Source organism: Neopsephotus bourkii, unplaced genomic scaffold (assembly GCF_033783945.1).
Source record: "Neopsephotus bourkii isolate Nb327-2 ecotype Australia unplaced genomic scaffold, CSIRO-AGI_Nbou_v1 NB_1600, whole genome shotgun sequence".
Taxonomy (NCBI): domain Eukaryota; kingdom Metazoa; phylum Chordata; class Aves; order Psittaciformes; family Psittacidae; genus Neopsephotus; species Neopsephotus bourkii.
The window spans coordinates 5494956-5509786 of NW_026902076.1; the positions used below are offsets into that span (position 1 = coordinate 5494956).

The window sequence follows — 14831 nt, forward strand, 5'->3', positions numbered from 1 at the left end:
AAGGAATAGAAACCTGAAAGCCAGTCGAAGAAGACAGCAAAGCTATCAACCCCGTACTAGCTCCTAGAAACATCAAGGGAATTTATAAGGCTGAAAATCCCCCTAAGAACTTAAATAAGCATCATGTTCAGCTCTTACCTAGGTAAAGCTATGATAAGTGGAAATCCAGTCAAATAGTAGGAGTGGAAACCAATAGATGTATGGAGAAAACAATGGTATTATCACACTGTTCATCTCTTTCAGGCACCTACTTTAGGATGAGATGATTTGTGCCTCTAAAGCAGCTGTTTTTCTCCATTACCTGTAAGAGGATTTTTTTCTCAGATGGGAATGTCGACACTATAAATCTCTATGGCTTTTGTCTAAACTTGGTCAGATGAATCTCACTTCATGAATGTTCCATTATTTGCAGTCATTATGTGAGGACTGGATAGCTTTTTAAAACATACACTATAGCTTGAGAAAAAGCATAGGCTTGATACAAAAATTACTGGACAAAACTTCTGTTATCTTGGGAAATAACAGAGAATTTGAACACATGTCCTAAACCATCTCTGAACTCAGTGTCTTGACATTAAACGTGGTCACATAATGGAATTCTATTGTATCCTTACTCTTCATTTATTTGGTAGGTCAAACTACATGGCTGTGATTTTAAAATCTACATATCTCTGAGTTCTACTTTACAGTACAACACAAGAATCCCAGTTAAATAGATATTATCAAACAATATATATTTAGTATCCCTAGAGCCAGGCTGCCTAAAATGTTTATTTGTGTATAAACATCAATTTTACTTCAACTTTTGGAGAAAGGAGATCTGCATTATATGTTCTATCTTTCTCCAGCAAGACCCTGCCTGCATTGCCCTGATTCAAAAGGCTTTTGTATTTTCCTTGGAGATATGGGATTTCTCCTTTTCTATTTTTTTGCAGATCCTGGACATTGCTTTTTATAGCAACAAAAAGCATTTGTTTTCAGTGATAAAAATACATTTTCTATATTCATGAAATCATAAATTTTAAAAGCAAAAGGGACCATTACATTCTTCCAGCCTGAGGCATTGATAGATTTACTGCACAGGAGCTAATGGACTAGAGCACAGTCCCTTTGAAATGATGGGAGAGAAATTGTGCAGCTCTTTATCCTCCTTCCTCATCACCATTATGAGGGTAACCAACCTCAGAGCTCTCTTGTCTAGCACAAACAAGTCCAACTTGATAGAATATGTATTTAAACACGACATTTTAGCAAAAGCTAGACTGCTTTCTCAAGCACTCAAAGGTCAGTACACCCACATCACTCCAGAGCATCTCTACCATCTTTCACTGACCCAGTTTGGTCTCCCAGCAGCAGCACCAGATACTACAAAACAACAGTGGTTACTGTCCCTGCACTCATACTTTACCCTTTACCTGCCCAGTTCTCTCATCAGGATGTGAAGCACTTGGCCTCTGGGACCCAGCTTATCACCTCATAAAGCAGGATGGCAGGATTATTAATGTGGCAAAACTGCAGAATTTTGCCAAGAAATTTATGAGTTGCCATGGCAGTTCATTAGCTCTCAGCCCAATGACCCCTTTCTACTGAGCATGAATCAAGCAAGAGGCCCACACAAATCTAAAAGCACAATGGATATTCCCATCAAAAATACATCCAAGGCCACATTTCCTCCATTTTGTCCAACATATGTCTAACAAAGGCATTACAAAGCCGCCAGTTAACAGGACCTAGCCAACCCTCTGAAACACACCTAGACACAAAGAAATTCACAATCTCCATTTTTTTTTTCTTTCTTTCTTTCTTTTCTCATCAGGCCATTTTCAAGTGATGCTGTATTTAAAGAATAGCAAGTACTTAGCAGAGGGTTTACATTTACAGCCACCACTGACTGCACAAGGGAGGCAGGTCTAGTGTTCAGGACAGTAAGCACTCTGAATTGCTCCCTCAACTTTTGGTGCTAAGAATAAGGTTTCTCTTTACACACAGACAAGCCCCTCATCCCCACTTAAGGAAGCATTTGAGAAAATATTTGACTTTCATGGTATTTATGCATGGGTCTTAAAATAAAGCACACACTTAAAGACTTCCTTGAATCCAAGTGGCATTTGTGCACGTGAAAAAATTCATCAGGCTTTAATATATTGCTGGGTTAGGACTTCAGCAGAGGCCAAAAAAACAAGCCTAGTGTACTAGAGAGGAAAGAGATCTAGAGAATTAAGGAGAGTCTTTGAAGGTAATTAAGTGGACAATTAAGCAAAAAGAAAAGGTTGACTCCACAGTAACTTTTGCCAGCAAGTACAAAACCACTAGCAAGGTACCCACAGATACTACAAATACAATGCTTTATAACAAAGAAAGACAGAGAGACAGAAAGAAAGACTTCTATTAAGTCTTTATTGCACTACTGTTCTCAGTTGCCTTAACACTCTTCTATTTGCTGTTACCCTCTAAGAGTTTCAGGGTATTTTGAAGAAAAGGTAGAGCTATTTTGTTTTTCTAATCCCCCTCTAGTTACAGCTGCCACACTCAGAAAGCAAACTCATGTGTTATGTGCTTTCCCAGACTTAATTTGCCTTTTCCTTAAAAAAAAAGTATCTATTAATGCAGTAATGGGACCCACATACTGGAAAACCCCTCCTTCCACACCATCCCATTAGCTACACCTGGCTCTGGGCCAAAATTTAGTATTTCTGCTCCTGCCAACATTCAGGTTTGGAATGTTTTCACATTGGAGGATTTTTCATCTGTTTCTTTGGCTGGGCTAATGGGACCCTAATGCACACAAGAGATTGCTATCACATCGGGCTGCTGGTTACTTGCTTGATTCAATCATCTTGTACATACTTGCTAACTTGTAGCATTTCCCTCTCAGCTAACTGATGCCAACAGGCATTTAAAGTAAGATGCAGGGGAATATAACATGATAGGGAGAACTGCTGACTTGAGACACTCCCACTGGCTGGAATAATTACGACAAATTATTACAAAAAATACAGCTGGGCAAAAGGTTAGATGACACCTTTAGTTAAAACCAGATTCACCAAAAACATTGGGTATGTCTGGCAGGAATTCTTATGTCCAATAAAACATGGAGGCTGGAGGAATGAACCTCCAAAAAATTTGGACATGGCTTAAAGAAAAGCTGTTGCTTCATCCATTTACCTCTTGGAGATCCAGAATACAGCTTAGCTCCTGTTGTCAAGCCAGAGAAGAACAGACTGTATGTGCTGACCTGAGAAACACTTGCAGATGTTCACGTGCCAGGACTGGGAGATAAGTTGCCTCACTAGTTCTTCACTAGTCATTGGTCTACACAGCTAGCACCAGCATTAATGCCTGTCACAAAGGCCATGTCAACAAAAGGGCCATAATTTCTGCTAACAACACATGAGTTTTCAATTAGTACTACCTTTTGTCACCTCATAAATTACTCCCTCAACAGAGTCTTTCATGAATTGCTAACAGAAGATGACATATTTTTCTCTTTCCAGCCCTCCCCATGCTTTAGCATCAAGAGCAGAGTCCCCACAATCCCCATAATTACTGAAGTTTGTCACATGGGAAAGGTCTGCCTGAAAATCCTCCTACCTATGCTTCCAAATCCATTAATATGCTTGCTCTCACCACCTCTTCTGAAGCAGCACAGTGTGTTGGTAACACTGGCCAAGAACATATTGCAATTTTTCTCCCAGGTCAGACCAGTGACAATGGTCCAAACTGCTGAACCATGGCAGGACACTTCTGCCACAGCCTGGCAGCGGGAGTGACAGAGAAGAGCAGAATAACTGCATTGCTTGATCTCAGAGAGTGATAAAGTTACCTATGTCAAGCAGCAACAAGAAATGCTTGAAGTGATGCTCAGAGAAACCTATTCTGTACACATTTCCCAAGCTTATGCAAGGATCACCCTTTGTCTTTTACTGCTCTCCAATGAATAGCAGCAAAGCTGCATCCTACGCTCCAGTAATCAAGTATTTCCAATTGGAAGATGTGGAGAACAGGGATATGTATCTAGGTACAGGTCACAGGAAAGTGTGGTCATGTTTGTCAGTCAAAGCCTGTTCCCTTTCGGTCCGATATGTTTTGTGAAAGTAGGAGAATACCATACCAGGAGTAATAATGCATGCAGCTTTGTGGAAACCCAAAACAGAGACATCCAACAGGAGGCTTTCTACACTGCAATTGTTCTCTAAACCATAAGAATATCAAATTGCCATTTGTTTTTAAAGAACGACAGGATTTACTTCTGTCCAGCACAAGCACACAGGACTGGAATTTGGTTTCTTGTTTATTTGGTTTTCACATTTTGAAGGATTTTGCTCTTTAAGAGGAGAAATAGATGTCTAGTGATCACAGAATCCAGCTCAGAGGCATGCCTGAGATCATGGTTTTGAAAAGGGCCCACGGCTACTTTCAAGGGATGAGGCAGATTTCACCCAGTAAAAAGCAAATCATGCCATTTTGTGCTTTCAACCATGATTCATTTCCTGATGCAGTTAAGCTGTGACTAGGAAAGTCAGGGTTAGATTAAGAGATCACTACTGCCTTTTGTAGTGGACTTTGAGACTGGACCACGATGCCAGAATAAAGCTGCAGAGGCCTTTGAAGGAGATATTCTGTTGGAAACACATCCTGGGGCTCTGTTTTGTCCCTGGGTTTCTGAGTTATGGAGCTCCTGTTTTGCTGCGTTGCCTTCATTTCTGTCAAATGAAGATCAGCTTCTCTCCAGTCTCTTTATGAGATTTTCTTCTATTTTTTTATATAAAGGTATCACCTCCCTGGCTAGAAAATTCACAGGGCTTTGCATGGGTAGCCTTGCTACTTTTTGCTACAGCATTTCAACCAAAAGCCAAAGAAACCAAGAAAAAATAATAACCAAACATCAACCTTCCTGCCACTCCTGCCAAATGAAACAACAGCTAGACAGAAGCTCGGAGCCTGATGCTCCTGCATCAATCCTCTGCTCCTCAAGGTGCTGTGTATTTGCCATGCTATAGCAACTATACAAAATGCTACAGTAACTCCATCTCAAATACTGTCTACCAGATTCAGCATCCTGCAGTTACACACAGTCACTGACCCACAGACCTGTTGCTGTCTGAGGACACAGCCAGCACCTCCTCTACTACATGCCCCTCCATCTGATCAGCAGATTCAAAATAGCACCAGAATTTCCATTTCCAGAGTGATGTAGAAAGGGACAGAGAGACTGAGCTGATCCTAGCAACCACTATATAAGCAAAACCCTGAAGCAAACATTTTCAAATGTATCAGCTGCAAATGACCAAAATGTCATCATTGGAAGAAAAAACAGACCTGATGTTGTTTTCATGCCACAGAGCTCACACAGGAACAATTTTTTCTCTGTTGCAAAATAAGATGATTAGTCAGGTAGGAGTCCGGTCAACACTGTGACTAAAGCTCCTGACTGAGAGTTCCAACTGTTCATTTTTTCCAAATAATAGTATTTTGTTAGGAAAATGTTGCAACGTTCACCTGAAGATTTTCAGAGTGATTTTCTACTACTGCCGTGGATAAGTATGGATTGGCGATTGTCGTATTCTACCATTCAAAATGAAATACAGAATAAAATAATAAGGATCCTATTGATAACCATGACTTCACTGCAGTCCAATGAAACAGCAGGATGCTAACATTCAGGATATAAGCATCCACTGCATGGATTGATTTCACCACCACGTTTTCCTGCCTTGCAGAGGCAGTGTTGAATGGGTTAACAAAATATCATTTCTATGTTTTCTGCTTCTTCTATCAAGCCAATAAGTAGAAAAAGAGATAGATTTAAACCACTCAGGTGATCCACAGAGTTTTCCCTTGTTGACCAAAGAATCACCAGGAGCCAACCGGAAGTTCAGTTATTTATGTATGATTACAAGTCCTGTTGTTCTTCACACACCACTGTTCATAAAACACATACTCCAGTGAGAGTTAAAGTAAGAGAATTTCATGGCTCACCACAGGTGTAGATGACATTAAGATGCTTTTGGATGCCTGGGTAACAAGGATCTCCAAATTCATAGGTGCTGGCATATATGCTGCATCTTCTTTTCCCATGACAGCGCTTGATCATGAGCTGGAGAGCAGTAGCCGACTGACACTCTAAAAGGGAAAAGGGATACCTATCTGTGAATATTTTTCCACTCACATCAGAAATTGCCTAAAAACATTTACCAGACTCAGACTGTGAGAGCACAAACATACGAGCTTTCCACGGGTATTTAAAAATCTTTGTGTGTACATGGGAAGGTATATCTGATTCTGAAACTCCTCTAATAAACTGTAAATTGATGAAAGAAAATTAGCAAAAAGCACAGCGAAGAATCACAACCCCCCATACAACGGCATAAAGAAGGCAGTAAATAAAAGATACCTTGTTTTCAAAGGGAAAGGGCTACTTGTAATAAAACTATTTCCTTCTCACCTAGCATTTAGTCTATAAAAATCTGAAAGGACTCTAAGACAGCTATCAGGATCTTCATTTTAACAGATGGAAAAAAAAAGTCATAGAGAAGTAAGAAGACTAACAACAGCAGATCACTTCAAAGGATCAAAAAAGAAAAGACTCAGACATGGGGAAAGCTTCCAGCAGCTTCTCACAGAAACCACCCATATAGCCCTCCCACTACCAAAGCCTTGCCACACAAACCCAATGCAGCTTGTTTCATTTTAAGGGGAAGAGAGAGGGAGAGTTTGAATAGGCTTGTTTAGTCTTTGTTACAGGCGAGAGAATTGTCTGAAATCATCATCTCTTGCCCCCATCTGCAGACAGACATGACCGTGTTACAGTCTGCTCATAGAATCACAGAATCATAGAGTTAGTTAGGGTTGGAAAGGAACTTTAGATCATCTAGTTCCAACCCCCCTGCCATGGGCAGGGACACCTCACACTAAATCATATCACCCAAGGCTCCGTCCAGCCTGGTCTTGAACACTGCCAGGGATGGAGCGTTCACAACCTTCCTGGGCAACCCATTCCAGTGCCTCACCACCCTAACAGGAAAGAACTTCTTTCTTATATCCAATCTAAACTTCCCCTGTTTAAGTTTTAACCCATTACCCCTTGTCCTATCACTACAGTCCCTAACGAAGAGTCCCTCCCCAGCATCCCTATAGGCCCCCTTCAGATACTGAAAGGCTGCTATGAGGTCTCCACACAGCCTTCTCCAGGCTGAACAGCCCCAACCTTCTCAGCCTATTTTCATATGGGAGGTGCTGCAGTCCCCCGATCATCCTCGTGGCTCTTCTCTGGACTTATTCCAACAGTTCCATGTCCTTTTTATGTTGAGAACACCAGAACTGCACACAGTACTCCAAGTGAGGTCTCACGAGAGCAGAATAAAGGGGCAGGATCACCTCCTTCCACCTGCTGGTCACACTCCTTTTGATGCAGCCCAGGATACGGTTGGCTTTCTGGGCTGTGAGCACACACTGAAGCCGGCTCATGTTCATTTTCTCATCGACCAGCACCCCCAAGTCCTTCTCCACAGGGCTGCTCTGAATCTCTTCTCTGCCCAGCCTGTAGCTCTGCCTGGGATTGCTCTGCCCCAGCTGTAGGATCTTGCACTTGTCATGGTTAAACTTCATGAGGTTGGCATCAGCCCACCTCACAAGCGTGTCAAGGTCCCTCTGGATGGCATTCCTTCCGTCCAGCATATCAACCGAACCACACAGCTTGGTGTCATCAGCAAACTTGCTGAGGGCACACTCAATCCCACTGTCCATGTCAGCGACGAAGATGTTGAACAAGACTGGTCCCAACCCCGAAACCTGAGGGACACCACTCGTTACTGGTCTCCAGCCGGACATTGAGCCATTGACCACAACTCTTTGTGTGCGGCCATCCAGCCAGTTCTTTATCCACCGAGTGGTCCACCTATCAAATTGATGTCTCTCCAATTTAGAGACAAGGATGTTATGTGGGACAGTGTTGAACGCTTTACACAAATCCAGGTAGATGACATCAACTGCTCTACCCCTGTCCACCAATTCTGTAGCCCCATCATAGAAGGCCACCAATTTGATCAGACAGGACTTCCCCCTAGTGAAGCCATGCTGGCTGTCACCAAGCACCTTGTTGTTTTCATGTGCCTTAGCATGCCTTCCAGGAGAATCTGCTCCAAGGTTTTGCCAGGCACAGAGGTGAGACTGACTGGTCTGTAATTCCCTGGGTCATCCAATTTCCGTTCTTGAAAATGGGGTTTATATTTCCCTTTTTCCAGTTGTTGGGGACTTCACCTGACTGCCATGATTTTTTCAAATATGATGAACAGTGGCTTAGCAACTTCATTCACCAGCTCCTTCAGGACCCACGGATGGATTTCATCAGGACCCATGGACTTGTGCACGTTCAGATTTTTAAGATGGTCTCGAACCAAATCCTCTCCTACAGTGGGCCCAAGGTCTTCATTCTCACAGTCCCTGCGTCCGCCTTCCAAGACTTGGGTGATGCGGTCAGAGCCTTTGCCAGTGAAGACCAAGGCAAAGAAGTCATTCAGAACCTCAGCCTTCTCCAAATCCTGTGTAGCTAGTTCTCCTGAGAGCTTCCTGAGGGGCCTACGTTCTCCCTAGTCTGTTTATTTGCTACGTACCTGTCTAAGAAGGACAATGAGGATTACTATGAGGTTGAATAACTATGTTACTGTCTACCATCTAAGTAGAAATATTCTGTGAAGTGTGTTTATTTCATGAAAATAGGAATGTTTCTCACATCAGGACTTTAGAATATGGAAAGCTCTAAAAGTAAATGTTTTGCCAAGTACTGTTTTCTATCAGATGGCTTGTGCCTGTTTTCTCAACTAATGTGAAAATGATTTGTACAGACAAGCTCTCAAGCTTTTAGGTGCTAAACTGATAGCTTGCTTTCACTGTCTAGCCAGGGCCAAGCAGAAGGGAAAGCTAGAATGACAAAACATTCCTTCAGTATTAAGCTGTTACTAAAAGGAATGAGAAAGATATAGATAAGGAAATATAAACCCCTTTTGGTCACTGATCAGAAGGCAGGGAAAGAGAAAATGAACCCCGAATAGTATTGCATGGTAGAACCAGCAGAACAGCAAAAGCCATGAGAGACACAGGAAAGCCACAGAAAATTAAGCCTAGAGGGTTTTTTTCTCAAATCAAAGGCAGCATTTTATTTCATATGCTGCAAATGACAAAACAGGGCCCCATGTGAGCATTTTCACAGTGAACCACCAAAACTTCCTTAGGGTATTTTTGATCCAAGTGTCAGAGGTTCCAGTGGAAACATCTGGCACACAGCAATCCTGATTTATTGTCTTTTTGTCAAATGTCCAGTTAAAGAAACTCATCAATTCTAAGCACTGCACAAGATTTCATAGAGGGCACCTGTTCTTTTGTTTGCTATTGTTTGCATGCCACAATAACAAATTTCCTTGCCCCCCAGCACAGGAGCACACTGCCTCTGTCTGAGAGTGGGGAATTGCCCATTACTGGTCGTGTGACAGGCACAGCAAGTCTTCTGCATATGTCATTACCAGAGATAGTCAGCCTTCCCTATGTAGGAATGAGTGGTAACAAACTACAGACTCTGCCTGCCCTCCACTTTAACTGGTGGTACCGGACTCACTCTTCAGGTGCCAGATCTGTAGATTCAGCACATTTAAAATGTGTCTAGGGGTTTTATCTGTCCTATACTCTCACACTAACATCACCAGCTTTGTTAACCATCATTAGTCATGTTTTGGTATTGATGACATCCCTCCTTCCATGCAGATCTGAGCAGGCTGCAGTCTTCATCATCTGCACTAGGAAAACAAACAGGGCTCTTATCCAGATACACCATTATCCCCCTTGTTTAAGTGCTACCCTATTCCTTAGCAGGATTACGTGATTATCCCAAATAGGTAATACAGTCTGAGACATAGCAGAGCTAGACCCAATCATTAGTATGTAGAAGTCCCACTTCCTGCCAGATGTTTTGGGTAGAAAGTATAGGAGCAGGGGTACACGGTAGAAGGTTTAGATGCATGGACATGAGGTCAGCCAGCCACAGGGCCAGGCAGTAGGCTCTTTCTCACTGTATTCAGTACAGAGTAGATGATGTGTTTGTAATAGGTGAGCACAATCCTGATGCTACCTTTATCAGGTAGTTATTTTCTCTAGCAGAGGATAGCCTTGCCCATGATACTGATTGAAAAATCATGCCATACTGCCTGCAGGCAGCTGTGAGACCCTGCTCTAGCCCATTCACCGGCCCCACTACCAATACAGATGTAACTTGAGATATAAAAGCTTCTTCCACGTAGTCCTTGATACCTAGCATCTTCTGTGTAGCTCTATAGCTTCTTCTGTAGCTCTGCCACAGAAGGTCCTAACACTAGAATCCCTACTTGAATTTTAACAGTGCCCATGTCTAGTCAACACTGTTTGGCTACGTGTACGCTGGTAAATGAAAATTTACCCTGGTCCTGAGGCCAGCTGTGCTGGAACAATCCACAGCCATGCTATTTAAACACTATTACCCTCCAAAACAGAGTGGTGTCACCCAGTCCCTCTCTTCTAACTAACCTCAAACTGTCTTCTGGACTGCCTAGGAGAGTGTTAGCTGGACCAAGGCAACGAACCATGCCATGGACCACGCCGCAGTTTAACAGTACAAAAGATCCGTTTCCAGTATCTGTGCCCAGGCCATGGTACTGCTAGCTTACCAGCATAAATGCAGCCCTAGACACCCAGATTTTTCAGGCATAGACCAGGCCTCCATGTTCACAAATATCAGCAGTGAAATCCTCAATTCTCCAGCTCAACCTGCACTAGCCAAAATGAGCAGAAAAGCAGAAAAGACTTTCTATAGTTCAATTACAGATGGGGATGAAATACCCTAGCATAAATATTAAGGCACCAAGATTTTAAAAGCCTCTTTTATGTGGACATTTTGTAAAACTTAACATTGAAAATATAACCAGGAAAAAAATCACCTGCTGGGACTGCAAGACATAAAGCATACAATAATTTAGTTGGAAGCAATATCTGGGTTCTACCCAGTCCAACCTCCTCCTCAAAGCACATCCAGCTTTGATGTTATGTCAGGTTATGCAGGAATTTGCTCAGGCAAGTTTTACTCCACAGATAAATATTCCCCAACTCCTTGGGCACCTGTTCCAGGGCTAAACCACTCTCCAGGTGAATAATTTTTTCCTTGTATCTAATCAGATTTCCACTGCTGCAACTTGTGTTTATTGCTTTTAGTGTTTGATTGGTTTTCCTGTGTGTTTCCAAGAACATTTTTCCATAGAGCCACATATTCAATAGTAGAAAACAGAAAGAGCTTTCTCTTCTTATGACTGAACCAACCTGGGTCTCTCAGTATCTCCCCATACGCTGTGTGCTCCAGCACCTTGACCAGCTTGGTGGCTCTTCACTGGACTTGCTCCAGTTTTTCAACATATCTCTTGATCAAGGAAGCCTCAAACTGGACATTCCAGTTAAGCGGAGTACCAGAATGTCAGATAGAGTTAATAAAACCTCTCCTTGATGTGCTTACAATATTCTTACTAGTAAAGCCCAGTACCCACTTAGCCACCATTGCTATAAGACCACACCCCTGACTCATGTTCAACTTCTTGTCCCCTAAAACACATTGGTCCTTCTTCTGCAGAGCTGCTTTCTAGCCAGCTGGTCCCTAGAGCCTATGCTGTTGCAGAAGGTTATTCAGATGAAGAACTTTGCACTTGCCGTTGTTGAACTTCACAACATTTCATAAGGTTTTGCCAGCTCACTGAGGCTCGTTGGGGTCCCAACCCCTGCTGTAACAACTCTCCTTTCCAATTTCGTACAAACTCTGTCCCATTATTCAGGTCATCATTGAAGATGTTAAGCAATATTGATCTCAGACTGCTTTTAAATGCCTGCCAATTTGCCTTCAACAGAGCATTGTGAAGGTTTCTCATAGTAGTCCATTTCCTTGGCTCCTGTAGCAAAAAGCCATGAATTAGGCAAGTCTCTGCTGCTGCCACTGACCTCTAAACCATAACAAACATCAAAACCTGGTGAATCCATAAGTGTCAGAAAGTTATCTAAGGTATCCACGTTACAAGATCCAGCTAAACTCTACTGACTACATTAGAATCCCACATTGTAAATCCAAGTACTCTTCTCATTTTCCCCATGGTAAGGCCTGAGCCAGTCTCTTTGCATCAGTCATATCCTTCCAGCCCTAATAAAAAAAGAAAAAAAAAGAAAAAAAATGGACTGTATGGACAAAATTTGACAAAGTGTTCACTTCAAAGACTTCCCTTTCATTACAACAGGGAGTTTTCTCTTTTTCTCCCCACCCACCCCCAATTTCTGAGCACAAACGCCTTGTGCATTCCCATAACCCCCAGAGCAAGCAGCCAGCCATACTTTGAGGGAGAACTGCACCGATACTGAAATTATCTTTGTCTCCCTTCTTGGTTATTTTTGATCTGTCAAAGTGTTCATTCTCCACCTAACACATTGAACTGTATTATGTGCAGTTTTGTGCAATCAAAACCTTCAAATGGGACCATCTCCCTTATACATTTCCAATGATTTGTGATAAGGAGGTCATTTAGCTGGATGCCAAAACGTCATGTCCAAGCATCTTTATTCCCTCACTAACTAGCACTGCAGATGTCAATAACACATCTGAGAGATAGCTGAGTGATAGATGAGACTACAACACCCTCATAAATCACAGTCACCACAATGTCATTCAGAGCTCTAGAAGTGACAATGTGGTATTTTGTTTTACTCCCATGTCTCAGGAATATAAAAACACTCAACACCACTCCTGTTGGCTGTTATGAAGTACATGGAGGTAATTTAACTTCCAAATACAAACAAGTCCCTAGGAAGCTGGGTTGAATTGAGATCTCCAAGTATATTAGTACCTCTTCAGGAGGTGATTCTAGGTCAGAAATCTTCACATCCAGGTCCCCCTTCCCAGAGCTCAGACAGGCAAGAAAACAGAGCCTTTCTTTTCCGTCAGTCATGCAGTTTGACTCTCAAAAACATGCAGGGAAGCCAAACCCAGCAATGTGGTAAAGCAGGGTTGGGCTCTGGTCCCTTTCAGCTGGCAAAATTCACATTTTACCGATCTTCAGAAGTGGGAGACTATCTGCGGCACTCCTATTGCACCAGATGACATGCTCATTCAGGGCAAAGTCCCCTTTTTTTTTGCTGCTTGTTTGCTTACTAAGTTCAAACTGCAGATGTTATATAAAATACCAACCTGACATCAGTAACAAACAAATGATCCCGTGTCAGAGATATGGGAAGGACACTCACAAATGCCAACACCTTTTCATCAAGTCTGAGGTAAGTATTGCTAAGCAGAGCCAGCCCCCTGCTAAGAACCTTTTAAAGCCCAAATAGCTCAAATCTCACAGCAGAGCAATAAAAACCACTTTAAGACCTCATACATGACAGAGAGCCCACTTACACAGGTTGGGCCAGAGTTACCCTTGGCTTTTATTAGTCTTGGATTGCTTCAGTACACTGCCAAAAAGCAAATACAAATCTGGCTACAGTGAAACTTCCATATGTGAATGTGTTTAAAGATATCAGCTGTGCTTTTGGAATATGGTATTTTAAAATAAAGTTTGGTTTTAGGGGAGAGTGGGATCAGCTTGCTTTATCCTCTTTATTCCTGGCCCCACTTTCTAGAAGTTGCATGTCTCTCCAGCCTTGCTCCTGGTACAAGGTGAAATCTGTTTCGCAGGATCACTCCACAAATGCAGACTGCTAGCCAGTTTCACTTCACAACTTAGTCTAAGCCCTCAGTAGGTAATTGATCTTACCAGTTGCATTTAGTATAAGAATACTTCCTGGTCTTCTGTCTTTACCAGCCCAACCTCTGACAGGGTCAAAACACAAATCAGATGGCAACAAAGCCACACTGGAAGATTTTACCAGCTGCAGCTTGCAGACAGCATTGGCCTTAAAACTGGAATGAGTCTCGAGTGATGTAATGTCCATATCATCAACCTCACCACTATGAATAGATTTTAGTCAGTTTAAGGCTGCTTCCCAGCATGATTATTTCTTTATTACCTCTTCCTGGTGAAAAAAAAAAAAAAATAAAAAAAATTTGGAGCCAATGACTGTTAATCACATCCGTTACTTTGGTTACTCACTATTACTTGTTTTTCTCTAAGAAGGGTGACACATCCAAATCTGAAATCCAAGCCATACATTGCTGCTTTTTATTGCAAAACTTAGCTGGGTTTGAAAGAATGTTTCCAGAGACTTTAATTTTTGCATTACTATAATTCTTAGAAGCTCTGGTGGAGATCGGAGCCTCTTCCAAGGCAGCAGTCAGCACAGATGCATCCACAAACAGATTTAGACACCTAGTTTTGAGATGGGTGACTACTCCCACAGTGAAGTTGGACATGTGCCAGATGATCAAGAACATCTGCGCATCTGTTAACCTCATCATCAGACTCTCCTGCCACATCCCGGTGGAGCCTGCAAAGGAGGATTTCTGCACAGATGAGGCAAGCTGTCTAGAGCAAGCTGGACCGTGCACACCTGAATGTGTGAATATATTAGTGTGCTGTAAGGCTGCCAGGTGGTGGTTTTCTACAGGCTGTCCATGGATCTGGAAAGGCAGTAGGTCATGGAGCACACCCCAATATCAACATGTGTGCGCTTGGGAAAAACTAAAATACAGCCAGAGAAGAAAACTCCACACACTCATCAGAGGATGCACTGAGTCCATACATTTAGAAAAATCAGTGGGGCGTTCAGTTTACTTTTTCAGCCAACACAGAAGACCTTGAAGTATCAACAGGTCCAAATGATTGGCTGCAACTAAAGGCTTC

The 14831-nt window shown here is 42.4% G+C and overlaps 1 protein-coding gene across 2 annotated transcripts in view; it reads right to left on the reverse strand.

Annotated features, from left to right (window-relative positions):
- Positions 1–14831, reverse strand: part of EVA1A (eva-1 homolog A, regulator of programmed cell death) — a 203903-nt gene that overhangs the window by 96512 nt on the left and 92560 nt on the right. For both annotated transcript variants that reach the window (XM_061372313.1, XM_061372315.1), the window contains exon 5: positions 5980–6123. In XM_061372313.1, coding sequence (XP_061228297.1) covers positions 5980–6123 — 144 coding nt within the window. The remainder of the gene's footprint in view (positions 1–5979; positions 6124–14831) is intronic.